The following is a 24,069-nucleotide window of genomic DNA, read 5'->3' as shown; positions in this document are numbered from 1 at the left end:
ATCTAGGGCTTCCCTGGTGGTGCAGTGGTTGAGAGTCCACCTGCCGATGCAGGGGACATGGGTTCGTGTCCCGGTCCGGGAAGATCCCACATGCTGCGGAGCAGCTGGGGCCGTGAGCCATGGCCGCTGAGCCTGCGCGTCTGGAGCCTGTGCTCTGCAACGGGAGAGGCCACAATAGTGAGAGGCCCGCATACCGCAAAAAAAAAAAAAAAAAAAAAAAAAGCCTATCCAGGTAGCTGTGGGGAGAAGGGTTAGCAAGGAGACTTGGTTACTGCTCTAGTCCAATTGGGAGGTGACAAGGGCCAGAGTAAGGCAGTAGCCATGAGACATGGCCCCAAGGGGGTGGATTTGAGAGTGACCAAGAAAATCCAATCCGTTGGAGTTGGAGACTGATTAGATATGGGGCAAGATGGAGAAGGAGTCAAAGGTGAGCATGCAGGTGGAGGATAAAATTTTGGCAGGAGCCATGGGGATAGAGATTGAGCAGTAGATATGAGAGCATGAAGGAGAGAGAATCTATTGGATTTAATGATGGGTTTTTCATGAGGGGGATGGCAGGGAGGGAGCAAGTCATCCTAGATTCCCAGATCTCTGTCTTAGGTAACAAGGTAGGTAAGTCAGACAATATGGGAAGAGAAGCAAGTTTGAAACGATTTGGGCAAGTTACCTGACTTCTCTGAGCCTCAATTTCCACACATGTAAAATGAGAATAATAATATCCACCTCTCAGCATTGCCATGAGAATTAAATAAACTGGGAAATTGCAAGGCATAGAATATACATTCAATAAACACTTTGGGGTGATACCAATAATAGTGCTTGCTCACGTGCTGAACACTTAATCCTCAGAACAACCCTGTAAGGTAGGTACTATACTATCCCTATTTTGCCAACATGGGAACTGAAGCACAGAGAGGTGAAGAAGCTTGACCAAAGTCACCCAGTTGGAAAGTGGCAGAGTGTACTTTCCTAGCCACTGCATTATACCTTACTCTTTCTGGGACATATAACTGGACTTGAGGGAAGAAGAGAGAAAATGGTAGAAGAGACAGACTATAGACCTGATGCATAATTTATCCCAAGAGCTGATTTTATTTGGAAATGTGCCTCCACAACTTGGTGGCAGTCTGGGGACAGATGGCCCCTGGCTTGCTTGTTGACTCTCTTTCCCAGCCTAGGGCATAGAGTCCTTTGGGTTAAGGCACAGGGTCGAGTTCTCAAGGATTAACATCCCTGACAGCCTCAGTGGTCTGGGGCCTGGGGCTGGTGCAAAAAGATGAACCAGGTTCCATTCTGGACTGTTTCGTGGTTGGAGGGCCTGGGCCCTTGGCACCAGGACTGTAGCTCCTTCTTCTGCAGAGGCTGGTGTCACCCACAGGCCAGCTGTGGCCAGGTCCTAGTAGGCATGAGGTTGGGGTAAAGAGGCTAGTAGAGGTTAGTTTTCTGGTGCTGGGTCCACTTTATCTTCCTGAGGGGCAGAAGCTGAGATGGGCGCCTCTTCCCCACAATTGAGGGACTTCTGCTGCTCATTGCTGCTGGGTGAGGGGGTCTTGCTGCCGTGGGATCCCCGGTGAGTCAGGCGTTTTAGGGAGGAGTCGTGGCGGGCAAGTTGAGGGGCCTGGAAGCCTGTGAAGGAGCTGCTGGTGGTGGGACGCTTGTCTAGCAGAAAAAAGGCAGGTATGAGGAAGGAGCAAGGTGCATGCAAAGGGGGAGAGGAGAACCCGCTGACCTGCAGTCCTGTGCTGGCTCGGTAGATCTGGGGGTATCCCTTCCACCCTCCCTTCTCCATCCCCGCTCCAGGGAAAGCTCCAGGGTCTAACCCTCCTCACCTCCAGGTTCTATTGGATGCATGAGCCGGTTCATCTGGACATTCCAGTGTTTCACGTTCGTGCTGGCCTGGCGCAACTTCCGCTGTGCAGCCTGTGCAGGCAGGACCAGGGAGGAGTGGGTCAGAGCCACCCTCCAAGACAGAGAGTCTTGACCTTTTCAGGTTCACATGCCCCTTAGGATCTGACAAAGGCTATTGATCATCTCCCCAGAAAAACTCATGTATGTTCATAAAGAGTTATGAAATCATTAAGAACTCAACTCATAATGAGTTGGCGTCGAATTTCAGGGGACTCACAGGCCCTCAAAGGGTCAGAAATAACCATAGTTTCCACTTATTAAGCAGCTAAGATGTACTAATATCTTATTTAACTTCCAGAGCAGAAGTTAATAGCAAACAAATTCAAAAGAGGTTAAGTGCCTTGCCCAGGGACATACACGGAGCTCTGAACCACTGCATTACACCACCTTCCCAAGACCTAATGCAAAAGCCTCTGCTCCAGTGTTCACTCAGCCATTAGCAGCGGTTGTGGGGTGGGGAATCATAGAGGAACTTTCCCTTTCTTTGATACTTATTTCTATGTTTGAATTTTTTACAATGACCATGTAGGCCAACAAAGCAAAATAAAATAATCAATATTAATAAAAACAAAACATCAAAAGTTAAAAAAAAAAGTCTTCTATGGAGATTCAGGCTCCAAAGAATGGAGCCAAAGTACAGGGACAGCAAAGTAGGGGCTGGAAGAGTAGGAGGAAAAATTTTTGCCCAGATTAATAACAATGATAAAAGTCATAGCTAAGGTTTCTTCAGTGCTTACTACATACTTAATTTCACGTGTTATCTCATTTAATCTTCATAGCAATGCTATTATCAGTCTCCTTTCTCAGATAAGGGACTTGGAACTCAGAGAGGTTAGACAACTTGTCAGAGGTCACACGGCCAGGCAATGATGGAGCCTGAGGGATAGAGCTTGAGGGAAGGTTCCAGAGCCTGTGCGTTAACACGCTCACCCTCGTTCACCTGGCAGCCTCCAAACTGCTCCACCCCAGGCCTCACCTCCACATCTTCGTCGGCTCTCTGCCGGTTCTGTCGCACCTCCTCCAATTGCTGCTGGGCCTGCTGCAGGGAGCGGCTCTGCAGGGCCATCTCCTGCTGCAGCTCCTGCTTCTCCTGCTGTGCTCGCTCAATATAGCGCTCCTGCTCCTCCTTCAGCTGCAGCAGCTGCTTCAATTTCTCCTCCTCCTCCTCCAGCAGTCTGCCAGGCATCCACTGTGTCACCTCCAGAGCCAAGGCACCTCGCAGGTGCTCGGCAAGTGGGGCGGGGTTGGGGTCGGGAAGTCAGGGAGGGGAAGCAGAAGGGGCCCCTCAGTTCTACCTGGTCTGGGCTAGGCGCACGGCCTCCTCGTCTTGCCGAGCTTTCACCTCCAGTTGCAGGGCCTCCTGAAGCCTCTGCTGCATCTCCTCTAGCTCCTCGATGCGCTGCCGCTGCCGGGCAGCCTCCTCCTTCTTCAGCTCCATCTCAGCCTGCATGGAGGCCCTTGCCTGCTCGGGAAATGGAGCCAGGTCAATGGGGGCATGGGGGAGAGAGGCAGCAGGTATGCTGCTCCTTTCCCCAGGGCTTTGCTAGGCCAGCCCAACTACTTATCTCTGGGTGAGGGTCTGGGGAGTTCCTTCATGTCAGCGTTTCCTGATCTGATCCCCTTTGCAAGCCTGACTAATTCAGATAATGGTCAGTGAACTACATGGGGGAAAGGGGCTCAAGTCATCCCCTTTTTAGCACCAGCCTTAATAGTTATTATTATACATTATAATATAACGTTTTATAATTATAATTAGGGTAGTGCTTGGAAGGGAATGACAATAATTATAATTGTTATAACAATTATAACTCAAAGTGTTTCCTTAGTTGATCCTCCTTTCCATACCTCTATAAGCCAAGTTCTATTGGCATCAACATGTCACAGGTAACTGAGGCACAGAAAGGCTGAGTAACTTGCCTGGGATCACACGGTTCCTAAGAGGCAGAGCTGGGATTGAATCCACAGTGTCTGACTCCAGATCTAGATCTCTTAAATCCTAAATCTAATTGCCTCTACACGCTTAGTCCACCTCCACATTCATCCTGCCTTCCTCCCATCCTGCATTCCCCAAAATGGTTTCATTATAAACTCAGATCAAGTCTAGTCCAACCTAGTCCAGCCTTGGTCCAAACTCATCCCCACTCACACCGTCTTTAGCAGCTCCTCTGTCCAAGTCCCGCCCCCAGCCAAGGTTTCTGAGCCAGGTCCCACTCTACACCTAGCACTCAGGTCCGACCCTCCCATTTCGTAGGCTCAGGCCCCGCCCCCTTACCATCTCTCCTCTCAAGCCATCCCTCGGCCAGGTTCCTTATCCCACAGGCCCTGTTCCTGGCACAGTCCCCGTCCCATACCCATCCTTCAAGCCCACAGGCTCTGTTCCCAAAACCCCTCAAGACAAGCCCCGCCTCCACTTGCATTCCTCAATGCGTGGCTCCGCCCTCGACCAAGGGTCCGCCCCAGGCCCCGCCCCCAGTGCTCAGCTCCCAGGCCTGACCGCACCACACCCCTCAGCCCACCGCCTCCTGCGCTGTGCTGCCCCACCTGCTCAGCCTCGCGCAGCTGGCCCTCGAGCGCCTGTTGCAGCTCGCGGTGCTGGCTGCGGCGCCGCTCCTCCTCTTCCTGCAGCAGGCGCTCGGCCTGCCGCTGCGCCTCCTGCAGCAGCTCCAGCTCCTGCAGCTTCCGCTCCTTCTCCTCCTGTAGCTGCTGCAGCCGCAGCACCTCCTCCTCCTTGGCCGCCCGGCGCCTCTCCCGCTGCTCCCGCTGCTCGCGCCGCTTCTGCTTCAGGTCCTTGTGCAGCGACATCTTCCCCTCGGCCTGCAGTCGGATCGCCGTCTGGATGGCTGCGGAGGGAGCGGGAGGGGCTGGCCGGGGGCAGGGCAGCCTCGAGGTGACCCACCGCCAGAAAGGGGCCTTAGGAGTTGCCCGTGTCCCGTGCCCAGCCTCCCGCTGGGCAAAGTGCTGTCACCCCCTTTCACAGGTGAGGCGACTGAGGGCCAGCCAGGTCCAGGCCACCCAGCGAGCACTCACCAGCCGTCCATTCCTGGCGCTGGCGCGTGTCTGAGGCGCTCATCTCGTACGTGCGGGAGGCAGTCTTCACACAGAACATGCAGCGCTTCCCTTCTCGGTCGGGCAACACCTGGGAGAGGGTGGACGGTCCCAGACAGGCTGGCTTCACTGGAGTCAGGGCCACACCTGCCCCAGGGGTGCTGCAGCTCCAGCCCCTACCCCCGCTGGCTGACCATCCTCCCCGGGCACCCCTCCCACTCTGACAGGAGCCTGCGTGGCCCGGTTTGAAGGTTAGTTATGGGGATACTTGTGTGCCCACAGCTGCGTATCCTTTGCTCTTTGAAGGTGGGACTGTTCTCTTGGTATCTCTCCATGGGGCCTAGCACAGAGGGATCACTCAGTGTTTATGCAGATCACGCTGGAACATCTCCCATGACAGGGTCCTCACTATCGAGACCGTTCATTTCCACAAAGCCCTGCCTGTTGAGAAAGTTCTCCATTCATTCATTCCACAGATATTTTGTAGTGTCTACTGAGTGCCACTCATTGCTCTGGGCATTTGGGATACTGAGATGTGCCTAACAGACCAAATCCCTGCCTTCCCTAAGTTAACATTCTAGTGGAAAATAATAGCTATCACCTACTGAGCTTCATGTGTTCTAGAGTCTGTACCAGGCATGGATTATTAGCTCCACTTTACAGAGAAAGAAACTGAGGCTCTAAGAGGTCCAGGAACTTGCCCAATTCACACTGCCTATTAGTGGTGGAGCTGGAGTTCTGCCTAGATCTGGGCTGTTTCCACAATGACAGCTGTTTCCCTATGTGACAAAAATGGATAGAGCCTAGGATGACTATAATAATAACATTTTTTAAGGTAAAATAAAAAGTGTTGGTGATACATTGGAACTTTCATACACTGCTGGTAAGAATGGAAGATGGTGCAGCCACTGTAGAAAAGTCTGGCTGTTCCTCAAAAATTAAACATAGAATTAATGTATGGTTCAACAACTCTACTCCTAGGTATGTACCCTGAGAAAAAAAATATATCCACCCAGAAACTTGAACCTGGATGTTCATAATAGCATTATTCACAATAGCAAAAAGATGGAAACAACCCAATATCCTCAAAGAATGGATAAACAAAATGTGGTACATCCTTACAATGGAATATTATTCAGCCATAAAAAGGAATGAAGTCCTGATTCATGCCACAACATGCTTGAGAACATGATGCTAAGTGAAAGAAGCCAGACATAAAAGGACAAATATTATATGATTCCACTTATATGAGGCACCTAGAACAGGCAAATTCATGGAGATAGAAAGCAGAATAGAGGTTACCAGGGGCTTGAGGGAAGGACGGATGAGTTATTGCTTAATGGGTACAGAGTTTCTGTTTGGGATGATAAAAAAGTTTTGGAAATAGATAATTGGGATGGTTACATGTGAATGTACTTAATGCTACTGAATTGTAACACAAAATGGTTAAAATGGCAAATTTCATGTTATGTATATTTTTTCACTACAGTTTTTAAAATTGTTGTTTTAAGCCTCTAAAATAATGGACAGAGTCAAGGGAGGAAAAGGGATGGGAAGGGAGAAAGAATAGGGAGGTATAGAGTTGCCAAAGGGAATGGAATTTGGGTGAAGGAGAAAGAACTTTAGAGGAATTTTTTGCTGGGTAGAGTGAGACATAAGCCGCTCCTCTGAAATCTTTAGCAAAGTCCACATTATTCACCAATGACTTTAGTATTTGATTTGCAGTTTGGTTTTTTTTTTAAAAAAGTGCTGACATATGGAATCTAAAACAGACAAAACAAATAAACAAACATAACAAAACATAAACAGAGTTATAGATACAGAGAACAAACAGATGTGTTTGCCAGAGGGTAGGGGGCGTAGTGAGAGGAAGGAAGAAGTTGAGGAAGATTAAGAGGTACAAATTTCCAGTTGCAAAATAAGTGAGTCATGGGTGTAAAATGAATAGTGTGGGGAATATAGTCAATAACTATGATTACATAGTTATCTTTGTATGGTGACCTATCATAACTAGACCTATTGTGGAGGTCAGTTTGAAATATATAGAAATACCGAACCATTACATTGTGTAACAGGAACTAACACAGTATTGTAGGTCAATTATACTTCAAAAACAAACAAACAAATCCATAGAAAAAGAGATCAGATTTGTTGTTACCAGAGGTGGGGAGGGAGGTTGTTGCGGGGATAGAGGGAAGGAGGGAAGGTCATCAAAAGGCACAAACTTCCAGGGCTTCCCTGGTGGCACAGTGGTTAAGAATCCGCCTGCCAATGCAGGGGACACGGGTTTGAGCCCTGGTCCGGGAAGATCCCACATGCCGTGGAGCAACTAAGCCCATGCGCCACAACTACTGAGCCTGCGCTCTAGAGCCTGCGAGCCACAACTACTGAGCCTGTGTGCCACAAGTACTGAAGTCCACACGCCCTAGAGCCCGTGCTCCACAACAAGAGAAGCCACTGCAATGAGAAGCCCGTGCACCACAACGAAGAGTAGCCCCCGCTTGCCGCAACTAGAGAAAGCCTGCGCGCAGCAATGAAGACGCAACGCAGCCAAAAAATAAATAAAATAAATTTTAAAAAAGAAAAAAAGGTACAAACTTCCAGATATAAGTACTAGGGATGTAACGTACAACATGATAAATTAACACTGCTGTATGTTATATAGGAAAGTTGCTGAGAGAATAAATCCTAAGAGTTCTCATCACAAGATAATTTTTTTCTATTTAATTTTGTATCTATATGAGATGAGGGATGTTCACTAAACTTATGTGCTTATCGCTTTATGATGTATGTAAGTCAAATTATTATGCTGTACACCTCAAGCTTATACAGTGCTGTATGTCAATTATAGCTCAATAAAACTGGAAGAAAAAATAAAGTGTGTTACTTTTCTAAAAGAAAAAAAAAATTGCTGCCATGGCTGAGAATAGCCTTGAGGTACCCAGGTATGCAACTGAGCCTTGAACAATGCAGGGGTTAGGGGTGCCAAACCTCTGCCCAGTCAAAAATCCACATATAACTTTAAAGTCAGCCCTCAGTATCCTGGTTCCACATCTGCAAATTCAACCAACTGCTGATGGTGCTGGCTGTACTCCTGAATGTATTTATTGAAAAAAATTCACATATAAGTTCCAACTTGTGTTGTTCAAGGGTCAGCTGTATTTGGGTTGCACTCATCTAAGCGGGAATTTGTCACTGTGGCTTTTCCCATTTACCCTCCTCCTGACCCTCTTGCCTTCACACTGCACTGGAGCCCCTCTGAGCCTTGAGATGTGCTTTACCCCCTCAACTGTCCCCCTCACCTCCACGCAGCACTGCGCATCCAGCAGGATTGTACCCCTTTTCTCCTTGCACTCTTCACTCCCGAAATAGCAGAGGCAGCTGGGCTGCAGCTGGAACCAGCGTTCTGCCCAGTTCCTCCTCAGGTGCCCTCGCTTCCACAGGTAGCCCTGCCAGCCAGAGCAAAGTCAGAGGCATCACTGCCCCCCCCACCTTCACCCTCCTCGGGGTCCTCCCCTAGTTCCCAGCCTGGCCTGACCTGCTTCAGGACGTCTTGGATGAGTTCCTGGTAGACCTCGTGGATGGCCATGCTGAGGGTGTCTCGCCCCACGCCTCGCAGACAGCGGCCTGAGTTGAAGAGCTCCAGGAACTGCCAGACGCTGAGCCCACTGGTGCTCTGGGCTGCCTGGGCCTCCTGGGCCAGCAGCTCCTCCAGCTCACCCAAGCCCACCTCCAAGCTCATGCTGCTGAGCACCTTCTTCAGCAGGTATTCCACCTGGAGCGGGGGAGGGAAGGCTTGGTGGCTGCAGCAGGCTGTGGCGCTGGTGCCAACACCAGGGGGCGCTCCCATCAGGCGCCCGGGGCCTGGGCAGAAGTGACCAGGGACAGGACGGTGGGGTAGGGTCAGAGGACAAAACAACTAAACGCTGGAGGACACCTGAGTAGAGATTTAGGAGGGAATCCTGGAGCTCCAACTTCAATTCAGGCATCCCCTCCCCAAGCTCCAGTCTCACTCCTTCCTGCCTTGAATTAAGGGCAGGGTGAGGTGGGAGCTGAGGGGGCCAGGGGCCAGGCCGAGATAGCAAGTCATAGAAAATGTCAACAGGGGAACAAGGGCCCTCTCATCCAATATCCTCACTTTGCAGATGACAAAACTGAGGCTCAAAGGGGAAGGGGGCCTTCCCTGGTGGCGCAGTGGTTGAGAGTCTGCTTGCCAATGCAGGGGACACGGGTTCGAGCCCTGGTCTGGGAGGATCCCACATGCCGCAGAGCAACTAGGCCTGTGAGCCACAACTACTGAGCCTGCGCGTCTGGAGCCTGTGCTCTGCAACAAGAGAGGCCGCGATAGTGAGAGGCCTGCGCACTGCGATGAAGAGTGGCCCCCGCTTGCCGCAACTGGAGAAAGCCCTTGCGCAGAAACGAAGACCCAACAACACAGCCAAAAATAAAAAATAAAATAAATAAATAAAAAATGATAATAAAAAATAAAGGAATTCCTTTCAAAAAAAAAAAGTGCGGGGGGTGGGGGGAAGTGACTTGCTCTGAATCATACAGCAAGTTGGTAGCAGCCAGAACTCAATTCAGATCCGCATCCCATGAGTCCTTATTCCAAGCCCCAAGCCCCAACCTTAGGGATCCTTCCCCTATGGGAGGGCAAGGGGATTGGAGGTGGAGTAAGCAGAGCAGGGACAGGAAACCTGTTACAGAGGAACAGGAAGTGGTGGTTGGGGTACCTCCTGCTGCAGTTTGTTCACACGGCATGTTGATCACAGTAGCAAGCAGCTTTCTGACCTCTGAGAGGCCACTCATCCTGACTGGCAGGAGTCTGACAAAGATGCCCAGCCAGCCAGGTGTCTGTATAGATAGACACATGTCCCTCGACTGCCCCAGCAGCTCCTTGGGAAACTCTCTCCAGGACTTTCACTCTGGGGGCTACTGGGTCTCTGTTGAGAGTGGGGCGGGACACCCCTCACTCTTCAACAGAGGCAAGGGCACGAATCTGAGCGCAGTTAGATGTGCCAGGACTTCTTGTAAATACGGTGGATCTCTCCCCCACGTACCCTACTCTAAAGACCTAAATTCGCCCTGGTATCTTCGCAACCACCAAAAGGGCTAAAGGGTCAGGAGAAGGCTGAATGGACAGGGGAGAGAGGAGGGGGAGTAGAGGGAGGGTGCAGGGTGACTGGAAAAGGGGGGGCATCTGCCCTGGCTTCACCCATGAGTTAAGGAGGTAGAGGCTAGATTCTAGGTCTCTGCTCCCAGGATGCCTTCTCTGGGGCCCTGAGGGGAGTCTGCCCTGGCTCTCTCCTATATTGTAGAAGGCAGGAAGAGAAAATCTGAAACCAGGGGCAGACTTGGTTGCACACTTGGAGTAACTGGAGAGATGTCCCAGGAAGGTCTCTATTCCCCTAATAATAGCATCCTTCTCAGGTTGCCACAGCGCCTAAAATCCTGCCATTTGATTTTAAATGTTCTCATTTTTAAATGCCCAGTCATGTATCAGGCATTCACACCTCTGTGTAAATAGAATTTGCAGATCATTTTCCTACTGTGAGGGCTAGCAGAGCCTTGAAGGAAGTGTAGTTTTTGACCTCTTGGGAGAAGGCATAATTGTTCTGATATGGACACTTCTAAGCATCTGGAGACAGATGGGTGTGAACAGGTCCCAGGGTGGGGAGATAAAGAAGAAAGGGGATGTGGGAAAGTACGGAGGCAATTTGGCCTCCTTCATGGTTCTGCTAAGGTCTGTCCCCAAGTGATAAAGTCCCTGGGGCTTACCTCATCAGGAACCATGATCAGAGGGTACTTGTCCTCAGACAGGAAGTTGAAGAGGCACCAGAGGCGGAAGGCATCCTGATTGGAGAGCATGCTGTTCCCGTTGCTATCCACCTGATAGTTCTTCTTGGCCGTGAGGGTCCAGCACAGCTCATCAAAGTGCTCCTTAACGAAAGCCCCCTCCTCCACCTGCCACCAGGCCGGCAAGTCAGCTGAGAAGGCTGCCCCGTCCCTGCTCTACCACCCAACTAGGCTCCAGCTGGCTTCTTAGGGTCATCTATTCCCCTGCTCCCCACACTGCCATGTTGGGGCTCTAACTTGAGGAGTCCCTGAGCTGATGATCAGGTAACTAGCTGACCAACCAGCCTGACCCCAGCCCCCAGCCCTGCTACTGCCACCACTCCCTCACAACCACTGCCCCCAAGTCCCCTGCACACAGAGAAACTCAGGTCCCTCAGCCCAGGGAGAAAGAAGGGGAAGCCCAGGAGGGAGTGGACAGTCAAGGAGAAACTGAGAAGACAGTGACAGCTGGGAGAAGCAGGGGGGACAGCACTTGGGGGAAACTGGAGAGTCTTCTGTAAAAGTTACAGCTGGAAGCTAGGCAGGGATGGGGTGGAAGGTCGTCGGAAAGGTGGAGGCTAGGATAGAGAGGAGGAAGCTTGAGAGCGAGTTAAGGGGAGCCAGGAGGGCGCAAGTGGCTGGGAGGTGAAGGATGGAGATGGGAGAGCAGGGGTGGACAGAGGGGACAGAAATGGGGTTCATAGGGAGAGGAGTTGGGGTGGCAATGTATTAGGGTGCTGGTCAGGTTGGGAAGTGGGGAGAGGTTAGAGGGGCCCCACCTTGTCCAGGATGTACTTGTTGAGGTAGGGCATGTACCCCTGGCTGGACACAGGGCCATCGTCATCATCTCGGAAGTGCTCCTCCAGGGCCACAGGGTCGTGAGGGATGTGCAGGACGGTGTACAGGTTGTGGGACAGCACCTGAGACAGAGGGCAGTTTGCCTTCCTGAACCCCAACCAAAACTGGGCCAAAGGGCGGCTCCCACCTCCTCACTTGTCCCCACCCCCATTCTGGCTGAGTCTTCTGCATACATTATTCAATTCAATCATAACTAAAGCTTCTGTATATATAGACACAATGGAATGTTATTCAGTCATTAAAAAAGGAATGAAATCTTGCCATTTGCGACAACATGGATGGACCTTGAGGGCATTATGTTAAGTGAAATAAGTCTGATCGAGAAAGACAAATACCATATGATCTCACTTATATGTAGAATTTTTTAAAAAGGGAAAAAAAGGTGTTCACAGATACAGAGAACAGACTGTTGCAAGAGGTGTGGAGCGGGGAGGTGAAATGTGTGAAGGTGCTCAAAAGGTACAAACTTCGGGTAAGTCATGAGGGGACTTCCCTGGTGGTCCAGTGGTTAAGACTCTGAGCTCCCAATGAAGGGGGCACGGGTTCGATCCCTGGTCAGGGAACTAGATCCCGCATGCTGCAACTAAAAGAGCCCGCATGCCGCAACTAAAGATCCTGCATGCCACAACGAAAATCCCACGTGCAGCAACTAAGACCCGGCGCAGCTAAATAAATGAATACAATAAATAAATATTGAAAAAAAAGTCCTGGGGAGATATAATATATAGCATGGTAACTATAATTAACAATATTGTATTGCATCTTTGAAAGTAGCTAAGAGAGTAGGTCTTAAAAATTCTCATCACAAGAAAAAAAATTTTGTGTAACCATGTATGGTGACAGATGTTAACTAGACTCACTGTGGTGATCATTTCACTATATATATATATATATATATATATATATATATATATATGATCATTACATTGTAAACCTGAAATTAAAATGTACATTATACCTCAATAAAATCCAAAAAACTAAAACTTGTACACTTGCTATGCACCAGGCACTGTGCTCAGCACTTTACATATACTTCACTTAACCCACATAACCAGTGTTTATATCCTCATTTCACAGATGAAAAAAAACCCTAGGCTCTGAGACATTAAGTAACTCACCCAAGGGCACAGGACTGGCAGAGCTGGGATTCAAACCAAGGCGGCCATGCCCTTTGCCACTTCGTCAGGCAGGTATGTGCCCTTTGTGCAGACAAGGACGCCGAGGCTCAACCGACTCAGTAACTTGCCCAAGGACCCACACTGAGCAAGAGCCTAGGATCCAAATCCAGCTCTGCAGATCCCAAGGCTCAAGGGCAGAAGCCTGACATCTACCATCAAAGACTCAGGCTGCTGTGTGCCTGGAGTCCAGTGTGTCTGCTCCAGGAAGGGCATGTGCAGTTCCAGTCACTGCCCTGCTAAAGATGGAAGGGAGCTGGAGAGGGAGCAAAGAAGGGCCACGAAAAATGGTCTGTGGGATGTGGAGGACAAGGCTAAAAGGGATGGCGGCCATGACAGTACAGAGGGGAAATGGGTTGGTTAACAAACCCAGGATATTAGAACAAAGATGTTGAAGCTTGAACAAGGAGATCAGGAAAAAAATAAAATTGTCTTGGGGTAATTCTGTTATAGCACTTATCACAGACAGCGTGAATGATTAAAAATTGTCACCTAGTATGTGTCAGCCACTGTATGAGGTGCTTTCTATACCCCACGTCTAATCTCGGCAACCATGATATACAGACATTATTATCTCTGTTTTTCAGATGAAGATGCTGAGGCTTGGACAGGTTAAGAGTAACTGGCAGAGTTGAGGTTGCAACTGGTTGTTCCCGGCTCTGAAGGCTGCTTCCCCATTAAAATATTGACCCTGGGGCTTCCCTGATGGAGCAGTGGTTAAGAATCCACCTGCCAATGCAGGGGACATGGGTTCGCACCCTGGTCCAGGAAGATCCCACATGCTGTGGAGCAACTAAGCCCATGAGCCACAACTACTGAGCCTGTGCTCTAGAGCCCACGAGCCATAACAACTGAAGCTTGCACACCTAGAGCCCGTGCTCCACAACAAGAGAAGCCACCGCAATGCAACGCCTGCACACTGCAACAAAGAGCAGCCCCCGCTCGCCACAACTACAGAAAGCCCGCGTGCAGCAATGAAGACCCAATGCAACCAAAAATAAATAAATAAATGTATAACAAAAATATATATATATATATTGACCCTGAGCCTCATTCCCCAACTATATAGTGAACTCTGGAGGCCAGGTCTATGTTCATCTTTATGTCTCACAGCACCTATGTCCTCTTCTGCACACCAAAGGCAGTCAATAAATGCTGTATTTAAGGGCTGCTTCCACCACCAGCAGTCCACCTTGGAATCAGCTCCTCTGAGGCAGAAGCTGGCAACATCCTAGAGATGGCGTGTATACCAAGTCTTCATTTCTTTATTCTCCTTTGTGAGAGGAGGGGTAGAAGGGTTTGAGACTTCTTCCTAATGTTCTCCTGGGCCTCAGGTTCAACTCAGCAAAGTGGGAAGTAGGGGGGGCCCAGCAAGGGGATTGGTGTATCTCTTTTCCCTCCTTTCCCTCTGGACAGCCATCTCTGATCCCCACCCCAACGCTCATTCCCATGATCTTCAAATTAGCTCATGTGCCATCTTTGGTTTTGCCTACTCTTGCTCTAAAGGACATCTGAAGTTTCTTCCTGATGAACTCTGCCCCCCTCCCTTATTTTGGTAATGGAGCCTTGATTTTCCTTTGAGAAGTAACTCTCCCCCATTTTCAATATCTGTGGTATTGGCCATTTGCACCCCTACCCTACCTGGCTGCAGAGGCGGGCACATTGGAGTCGTGGTGTTTGGTTCAAGGATGCACATGACCAAATCTAGGCCAATGAGAATCATCCCTGGGATTTTTGCTTCCTCTAGTGGAGAAGAGGTGTACTCTTTCCCATGGGTATACATGGAAAGAGTTAAGCTGTTAGAAGATAGAGGTAGCTGACATTTTTGTCCCTGTGTGGGAAGTACCTGCTTAAGAATAAAGCTATCAGTGAAGAAAAGCAGAGTCAAGGTATAAAGAGTCATCATTTGAGGACCTAGATCCAGCCATGCCTGAAGCCAATACTATGCTTGGAGTTTTGTTGGTTATGTGAGTCAATCTATAACATCTCCTTTAAGTTATTTTGAGCTTGGTTTCTACCACCTATATGCAGAGAATACATGATTAATACATCCGTGGTCATAGGATACCAGTCCACACTCTAAGAGGTGCCACCACTCCATGCTTAGCACTTAGAATCCAGGGTGACCAACACAAGACAAATACCCACTTCTGAAGAGATAGGTGTTATTCTAAGAGTTTCACATATTTCTACCTGTTGCCTCCTGGCCTCTTTTCAAATTACCCATGTCTTTATCTTTCTTCAAGCCTCCTAAAGCACCTCTTTGAGGAAGCTTCCTGCATAGCCCAGCCAAATGGCTACACTCCAGTGAAGCGTGCGGGGGGATATGGAAGGCCAGGAACCTTCACTTTCTAGTTATGAGGCCTTGGATAAACTCCTTCACCCCCTGAGCCTCAGTATCATTGTCAGTGAAACAGGGGATAATACCCACCACGTATAGGGGCCGTGAGGATGGAGTGAGATATATATATAGAGAGAGTGAGAGAGTTAGCTCTGCACAGAACAAATATAAGTTCCCTTCTCATATAGAAAGTGCAATTTTTTACCTAACAAATTAGCAAAGATGCAAAAGACTGATACTATCAAGTATTGAGGAGGTTGTGGAGAAATGGGAACTCAAATGCCCCACTGTTGAGATGTGAATTGGTAGTCTTTCTGGAGGGCAAGACTGTATCAAAAATAAAATTGGGCATGACCCCAGCAATTTTAATCATCTAACCTATAGATGCTCAAGAGAACAGTTACCTGTACAAGAATGCTCACTGAAGCACAGTTTAGAATAAAAGGCATTGGGAACTTCCCTGGCAGTCCAGTGGTTGGGGCTCTGCGCTTCCACTGCGGGGGGCACGGGCTGATTCCTGGTCCTGGAACTAAGATCTCGAAAGCCGCGGCATGGTGAAAGGAAGGAAGGAAGGAAGGAAGGGAGGGAGGGAGGGAGGAAGGGAGGGAGGGAAGAGAGGAAGAAAGGAAGAGAGAAAGAAATGAAGGAAAGAAGGAAAGAAGAAAGGAAGGAAGGTAGGAAGGAGGGAAGGGAGGAAGAAAGGAAGAGAGAAAGAAAGGAAGGAAAGAAAGGAAGGAAGGTAGGAAGGAAGAAAGAAAGGAAGGAAGGAAGAAAGAAAGAAAAAAGAAAGAAAGAAAAAGAAAGAAAGAAAGAAAAAGAAAGAAAGAAAGAAAGAAAGAAAGAAGAAAGAAAGAAACGGAGAATAAATGAGGCACTGGAGACAGCCCAAGGCTCCTTCAAGAGAGGACAGGTGGGCTTCCCTGGTGGCACAGTGGTTGAGAGTCTGCCTGCCGATGCAGGGGACACGGGTTTGTGACCCGGTCCGGGAAGATCCCACATGCCGCGGAGTGGCTAGGCCCGTGAGCCATGGCCGCTGAGCCTGTGCGTCCAGAGCCTGTGCTCCGCAACGGGAGAGGCCACAACAGTGAGAGAGGCCCGCGTACCGCAAAAAAAAAAAAAAAAAAAAAAGAGGGGACAGGTACACCAAGTCATAGACCTGTGTGTGGTTGAAAATTTAACTTCTGCCACATGTGTACTTATGGGCAGGTGATTTAACTTCTCCAAGACCTTAGTCTCCTCCTCTTTGAGGAAAAAAAGGCGCCTGCTCCACAGGGTGTTTTAGAATGAAGAGCTTAGCACAGCACCGGGTACATAGTGCAATAATAGAAATTGCTTAATAAAAGTTGTGAGCTATTTTTATTATTATATTTGTATGAACAGACATGGAAAGATATGCATACTATACTGGCAGGTGGAAAAAAGCAAGCTGTAGAATGAAATATTTGTAAAATAATATGTGTGCAAAGATTATGCTGAACCATATTAAACTGCTATTTTAGTAGGTCAAAACAATCAAACATCAGCAATTTCATATAGTTCAACCTAGTAAGTTTATTTGTACATAGAAAAAATTTAGAAGACTCAGCAAACTGTTAACAGCTATCACCCTACCACTCTTCCCCAGGGAGGGGAGGCAATTTCACATTCTTTAACACTATTTTTGTCTTTCAATTTTTTTAACCAGTAAAACATGTTTTACTTTTCTAGTAAATTTCAACTTCTTTAAAATTATATTCTTCGGAACCAGGAGCATATATTGTTTTCATGGCAACATTTTTAAACTATAGAGATTAAAAGACAAAGGGTGCCATTAACCACTGTTATTAATGTGCCCTGCTATTAAGTTGCTCTGTGATAATGTTCTTTTGCTGTTCCCTGTTGGTGTGAGCATTTCTGGGTGTTCTACATTCCTTGAGGGCAGCAAAGACTCTAATCTCAACCCTGACTCCAGAGCTCAACACAGTGTCCCCCACATTGTGTTAATCAATGTTTTTGACTAACTCCTCAAGTCTCACTTAAATGCTGCAGTGGTTTCCCAAGGTTCTCAGAGTAAAATCTCAGAGTCTTTCCAGAGATTTTACTCTGTACCTTCTCTGACCTCATCCCTCTTGCTCACTTCTCTCCAGCCCCTCTGGCCCCTTTGCATTCCTCAAGCACACCAGGCACACTCTTGCCTCAGGGCCTTGGCCCTTGATATTCCTTCAACCAGAAACATTCTTCGCCCAGGTCATGGCTCACACCCTCTCCTCCTTCTGATCTTTACTTAGGTGTCACCTTCTCAGGGAGGGCTTCTCTGACCACCTTACTTAAATCTGTAATCCTATCCCCTCTACCCCCCACAGTAAGGATAGGGATATCTTCTGCTTTATTTTCCTCCATGTCATGTATCACTTATTTTATCATCTGTGTTCTCTGACTAGAACGTTAGCAACACAAGCGTGCGTTTTTTTGTCTGTTTTATCCACTGCTGTATCACTGGACCTGGCATATAATGGATACTCAGTAAATATCTACTGAATGAACCTAAGTGCTTCAAGGGGAGAAGCAGGAAAAATACAAAAGTCAGACGGACGTGGACTGAATCTCTCTGAGCACATGAACCTCGCTGGGGCTCAGTTTTCACATTTCTAAAAATGGAGTTCAAGGAGATGATGTACAAATTCCCTCCCACCCCAGGATAGAACCTGCCACCCAGCAGCACACAGTTATCTGAGCTGTTCCTCTCTTTGGTTCACTGGCCCACGCTCTCCTCTAAGACCTTCCTCACCTGGACATTTTGCCAGGGGAATCTGAGGAGACCAGGGCAGAGAGGCTCCGACCCTGTTAGCCATCAGGTGTCAGGACAAAGAGGAATTAAAGGCTCTAGACACTCAGGGCTCAGGGCCTCTCCCCAGAGAGCTCAGCCGACCTCAGACTGCCAGGCTTCCTGTGCCTGGGTGCGGGTAAGGGCCGGGGGTGGGGAGAGAGTGTGACCAGAGGAAGGTCATGCTGGAAAGGAAATGGCAGGAGTGGAGGCTGGCTTGCGGAACTCACCTGCCGATTTCAATCAATCCTTAGCCCTGGAGGCAGGGCTCTCATTCTCCTCCTTTTACAGAGGAGGAAACCAAGGCTCAGAGAGGTGGAGTGTCCTCTTGCTCAAAGACTGATTCTAAAGCCCTAGCTAGATCTCTGCTACATTGGCTCAGGTTAAGCATCAGAATCACCTGGGGAGCTGGTTGAAACTGAAATCTGCTGGGGCCCGCCCAGACCTACTGACTCAGAGTTTCCAGGGTGGGGTCCAGGTGTCTGTAGTTTTCACAAGCTGCCATTTGGGCTCCCCCAGAGAGGATTCTCTGTCTTCCCCACCCACCCAAGCAGCCCCTGACCTCTGGGTTGGCAGCCATTGACCTTTAAGAGGCTTCATTTATTCACTGTTTCCTCTGGAGGCATGTTGGGGGTGTGGTTCTCCCCTGGGGGCTTGGGAGTTTCCTAAAAGCTCCAGTGCAGCAATGCAATGGGCGCCAGGCCCATGGTCCTGTAGTTCGCAGACTTCAGGAGTTGACGCAGATACAGAGGGTATGGGAATCCATAAAAGTACCAAGCATTAACTACAAAAAGAATGACTAATTTCTTTCTCCTAGCTGGCCTTAGTCTTTCTCCCTCCCTCCCCTCTCCCTTCCTTCCCTTCCTTCCTTCCTTCCTTCCTTTTTCTTTCTTTCTTCCTTCCTTCCTTTCTTTCTTTCTTTCTTTTCTCTTTCTTTCTTTCTCTCTCTCCTCTCTCTCGTTTAGATGGCCTATAGTCTTTAAACGTAGCTAGGTGCTAAGTAATTCTTTTAAAATATATAGATCCTTTTTAAGAGTCACTGAATGTATTTTTCTCAACCAGTGGGGTACTAAAGCAAAACTATCATGAGGGAGTAGCACCAGGAATTTTAAAAGATGGGAATCTCTGGATTAGCTGTGTGCCTGCTGTGTGCCTCCAAGAAGGGGCTTGGAGGGGTTGGCTGTCAGCATCAAAGGAAAGACAGAGGCTCAGAAAAGGGAGAGGAGAAGCTGCATCAAGGATCAATTTCACCTATTTGAGGTACTTTGTTAAAATTTATTTTCGGAGGCTAGCCAGAGAGCGTGGTGATCCCCAGTTCAGCCCTCAGGCTTTACAGATGAGAAACCAGAGGTTCAGAGATGGGCAGTGACTTGCCTAAGGTCACCCTACTGGGGAGCAATATAGGCCTCAGCTTATATGGCTCTGAGTCAAGTGCTCTGCACATCATTGAATCATCCTCCCCTTCCTCCACACTGTAGACTGAGGAGACCAACAGCAGGCAGGGGTCGGGGCAAAGCTGAAGACCCCATTCATCAGATTCTGAGACTGGAGTTGTTATTAACTTCTTCTCTACCGAGGAGAAGGTGGTTGTCCCTCTCCAGAGGAGACACAGCCCGAAGCTCAGAGGCTCTTGGTGGGCAAGAGACCCTCCCTGGGCCCCAGGACTGCCCCGAGTGCCAATGAGAGGCTCTGGGAGACCTGACAGAGCCAAGTAGGGAAGGCCCTAGTTCACCCTCCCTGCCTTCCCCCTGCTCCTGTCTGTCAAGGGGAAGTGGTGAGCCTCCTAGGATCCCCACTGAGACACACTGCTCCAACCAGGCGCCCAATCTCAGGCCCCTCTCCCCAGCCCTGGCAGTCAGGGAGTGAGGAAGCCAAATTCTTAGCTGATCATCCATGAAGTCTAAAGCCAAAGCTGCTCCCAGAGGGAAGATGGTATGGCCGTTAGGAAACCCATCATTCCCAAGGCTCGCCTCCCTGCAGCCCACTGTCAGGATGGGAACTCACTCCTAAAGCTCTTTAAAGAGGGAGATTCTGAGGACCCTGCCAAAGCTCACAGTCCTGAGAAACTTTGTGTTCAACCTAACTCCGTTCTGGGCAGAAGTGCCATTCTTACTGATCTATTTTTATTTTTCTCAACCCACCTGGACAAAGGCTATTGTACTTTCTATAAGAATTCAGAGAAGGGGCTTCCCTGGTGGCGCAGTGGTTGAGAGTCCGCCTGCCGATGCAGGGGACACAGGTTCGTGCCCCGGTCCGGGAAGATCCCACCTGCCGCGGAGCGGCTGGGCCCGTGAGCCGTGGCCGCTGAGGCTGCGTGTCCGGAGCCTGTGCTCCGCAACGGGAGAGGCCACAGCAGTGAGAGGCCCGCGTAAAAAAAAAAAGAAAGAAAGAAAGAAAGAATTCAGAGAAGAAAACTCATTTCATCTCTCCCGCAAGCCTTCTCTTCTTCAGAGAAAACAATCCTGACTCCTTGGGGTACTTCTCAGAGCACTTGCTGTTCCTCCTCCTTCTGGCCTCATCACGGCTTTGCCCAGGACAGCAGGTGGCAGCCTTTCTACCAACACATCAGGGGAGAAGTGGTGACTGTTGCAGACAGACACAGCCTGCTCTGGGCTGGTGCGGGTCTCCTGCCTCTTCCCAACTGAGGACGCCAAGGCCAGAGGCAGTTTTAGCAAGGACGGGCTAACCCCAAGATCTCTTCCCTTCTCACCAAGTCTTCCAGTGGAAGGAGTGTGCCCTGCCCTGCAGGTCTGTATCTCATTTGCTTCTTCCTCTGCCTTCTGGCCACTTCTCTGTTGCTCTTTTGCCTTTCCGGCATCCCCACCCCCAACACTATCACTACTTCCTCCCATTCCAGTATCTAGCACTATGGGCTTGAGGGAGAATTGCCTTCCTTATCTTCCTCTCCTGACATGGGCCCTACCATTTATGCCCCACCGGCCGCTGGGCCTGAGGCTCCCACTGCTAGCTCAGATTCCCAGAGTGGACAAGTTTTCTGTCAAGTGGGCTGAAATCTACCATTGATCCTGTGGGACCACAGAGGCTGCTGGCAGTGGGCTCAATGTGAGCTGCGACGGTACAAAGACAGCAGATGGTTCAAGTATGCAAGCTCCCCAGGCGATCTTCCTTGCAAATACTCAACCTGTGGGGGTGGGGAACAGGCATCCACCCAGTTAGAGGCCAAGACAGAGGCTCAAACTAAGAAGGCTTACTGCCTGATTGGCCCAGGAACCGGAGAGCCATGGAGTGCTGTATCTTCCATGTATGAGAGGCTTAGAGAGTCTGGAGGTGTCATAGGGCCACAGGTAATGGAGTGGTAGAAAATGGAACCTTGGAGACAACAAACCATGGAGGTTGGGATTGTTCCTGAAAGATGTTAAAGGGGCAGAGTGGGAGGTGGATGTAGGACATGGAGTTTCCACAAGGACAGATTTTGGATGATCTGCTTTTCCTCTGTCTATACTGAAGACCTCACTAGATTACATAACCTGCAATAAGACAATTTAAGTAGAACGTAAGGAAGAACCTGTCTGTTGGGAGATTCTCTCAGATGATCAAGAGTGGTAGTGGACTCTCCTTCCTGGGGGAGCCAAGAGTCACTTACTGGATGCTCACAAGTCTGGCTAAGGGGTCGATTATGGGATAGGACCAGTTTGGGACATCCAAGTTCATCGTGTCCAAGTTCAAAAGTAGGGGGATGGAATAGGGGTGGGGTACAATGCCTAACCTGTCCTATCCGTCTCTCCCAGGTTTCCAGGCACCTCCTAGCTCGATCAATTAGAATGGAGGTTTCCTTGAGACTGCACTCCTCCTCTGTGGGGGGTGGGTGGCAGGGGAGATGCCAGGATACTATGGCCTAGCCTCATGCCAGGCACGTAGCTGGTGCTCAGTAAATATTTGTAGAGTGAATGAATGAATCCCTAAGGCGGATCCCAGAGGGCTGACGCCCACCCTGCTCCTGACTCCCCGCGTTCCCTGGCTCCAATGGCCTAGGGCCTTGTTTCTTCCCCACTAACTAGGGTGAAGGCAGCACTAACGCGGGGCTACAGGAAAGAAGGCGATAAACTTTTCGGCCCCCCAGGAATTATCTAGGACCAAGCATGAATTTCAGAGCAATCACTGATGGGGCTCTTCCTGGGCTCAGATTCTACCCCTTCCCTACTCGAGTTCTCAGGGTCTAAGGTAAGTTTCTCAACCTGGCGTGTACGGTGTGAAGGGGGTGGTGAGCCAGGCAGCAGTATAATGGGGTCTTCAGTCCTTGCCCCTTCCCACCTCTGTCCCACCTGGGAGGCAAGGTCCAGGGGAGCTGCTCTCCTGCGAAGGATGACTGAGCTGGCCTGGTTTGGGACTGCGAGAGGCTCTTGAACCCTCTCTCTCAGCTCCGAGAGGAAGTGACTGACAAGCACTAGCTAACTGTCTCTCTTCAAAGCCAGGAGGAAGCGGCAGGAAGGAGTAGGGTGTGTGCCCGAGCTTGACTCTGGGGAGACGTGTGCCCGTCACACGGAGTCTGGGATGCAGCTTGGCCTGTGGCCCTCAGAACCCCATGATGGCACCTCTACTCTCCCGAGAGTTGGGGGCCAGGGCTCTGGGCGATGCCCCTGCACACACCTCACTGGGGCCTCTGGACAGGGGGCAGCAGCATCCACTAGGCCATGTTGCCCCAGTTCCCCAGCACGGGCCCTCCCACCCCTCCTGGGTCCCTGGCTAGCTGGGTGCCCCAGGAGGAGCACAGGGTTCAAGTCTAGCTTCAGGCAGCAGGGGCTGATGAGACGTGTCTGCCGGCCTCCCCCGCGCCCCAGGTGCCCCTCACCTTGAGCTGGGACTTGGAGACCTTGCCGCTCTTCTCCACATCCAGCGCGGTGAAAGCGTACCAGACGGACTTAAGCAGCTCCTTGCGCAGGGCCATGGCTGAGGCGCCCGCCCGGCCCAGGGGCGGCTCTGACACCAAGATCCGGTTTCAGGAAATGCAAACGGCTGCAGAGACCGCAGAAGGGCCGTGGTGCAGAGCAACAGCTCCACCTGCCTGCTCTCGCGGGCTCCCCACACTGGCAGGACCCAGCCTGTTGCTCTTGCAGTGCTCAGCGGCACCACTCCCCGCATGGGAACTGGGGTCCAAGCCCTGGGGAGCTAGAGCTCCAACTCTGATCAGCCTGGTTTCCTGGGTGTGAGGCCCTCTAGAGGCCTCCTCAGCCCCAGAGCCTCCTGGAGCCTTCTGGGCTCCCAGAGGCAGCTTGATGAGGGAAAAGCAAGCCCATCCCGACTTTGGAGTCAGATAAAAGGGGGCAGGTCCTGTACCAATTCCACACTTACCAGGTAGGAGGCTTTGGATAAATAACTTAACCTCCTTGAGCAGTTTCTCATTGGTAAAGCAGGAGAAATACTCACCTCATAGATTGTAAAGAGGTCTGAGAATGGATGTAAAGTACAGAGTAGGCAGTGGATAAAGCATTTCTTTTAGGACCATCTAACATTACCGTGGTGGTAGGGCTCCTCCCAGGTGGAAGAAAACAAAAGGCAACAATACAAACTTGGAGGAGGAGCTGGGCCAGGGCACCTCTCCAGGTCAGGAGGACTTGGCACATGATCGGCTGCCTCCCCATCCCCTAGGCTTTGGTTCTAAAAGGCACCCCGAGCATTGCCCACTCTGGGGCCCCACTGGCCCTGACCTAGAGATTCTGAAGCTCATGGGGGTGAGGCTCATGGTGGGGTCCAGCTTCAGGGGTGCCTGGGAGCAGGAGGCTGGCGATTTAGGGCCTTCCACATCAGTGCTTCCGTTTCTTTAGATCCAATACCTGTGAGGGCTGGGGCATATTCCTGCCACGAACAGTGGCCCTGGACGTTGACGGAGCCTGCTCGGGCAATCGAGACACCCCTCCCTGGGGGCATGTCCCAGCTCCCCCTGCTTCCAAGGAGCTGGTGGCCCAAGAGTAAAAGACCTTGCTAGGCATCCTCGGAGAGGATGTCTGCGTTGGGGGAGAGGGTGGGGCACATCCATGACAATGGAGAGAGGAAAAGCGGCACCTGCAATCCCTGCAATGCTCCCATGCAGGAGGGGTCAAACCCAAGAGCTCTTTCCATCAAGTCCCTTTCCCTGCATCCCTTTC

The 24,069-nt window shown here is 50.1% G+C and overlaps 1 protein-coding gene across 1 annotated transcript; it reads right to left on the bottom strand.

Moving 5' to 3' along the window:
- Positions 1–1,130: 1,130 nt before the first annotated feature.
- Positions 1,131–23,010, bottom strand: DEF6 (DEF6 guanine nucleotide exchange factor). Its single transcript, XM_030870993.3, has 11 exons — positions 22,776–23,010; positions 11,568–11,708; positions 10,732–10,917; positions 8,492–8,728; positions 8,256–8,402; positions 4,936–5,044; positions 4,450–4,748; positions 3,204–3,370; positions 2,885–3,083; positions 1,830–1,920; positions 1,131–1,659 (listed from the first exon to the last, which is right to left on the bottom strand). Exons 1-11 carry the CDS (start codon positions 22,869–22,871, stop codon positions 1,436–1,438), a joined length of 1,896 nt encoding a protein of 631 aa, XP_030726853.1. The 5' UTR covers positions 22,872–23,010; the 3' UTR covers positions 1,131–1,435.
- Positions 23,011–24,069: the final 1,059 nt, after the last annotated feature.

Source organism: Globicephala melas, chromosome 11 (genome assembly GCF_963455315.2).
Source record: "Globicephala melas chromosome 11, mGloMel1.2, whole genome shotgun sequence".
Taxonomy (NCBI): domain Eukaryota; kingdom Metazoa; phylum Chordata; class Mammalia; order Artiodactyla; family Delphinidae; genus Globicephala; species Globicephala melas.
The sequence above is the reverse complement of the archived record's forward strand: the minus strand, read 5'-3'. Positions and strand labels throughout refer to the sequence as shown.

What these genes read in the sequence shown, in the direction of transcription:
- DEF6 (XM_030870993.3), bottom strand. Translation starts at nt 22,871, where the DNA reads ATGGCCCTGCGCAAGGAGCTGCTTAAGTCCGTCTGGTACGCTTTCACC. An exon ending in TCCAAGACGTCCTGAAGCAG is followed by an intron (nt 8,403 to 8,491) that starts GTCAGGCCAGGC and finishes TCTGGCTGGCAG; the next exon opens with GGCTACCTGTGGAAGCGAGG. An exon ending in GAGCCGACGAAGATGTGGAG is followed by an intron (nt 1,921 to 2,884) that starts GTGAGGCCTGGG and finishes CTGCCTGCACAG; the next exon opens with GCTGCACAGCGGAAGTTGCG.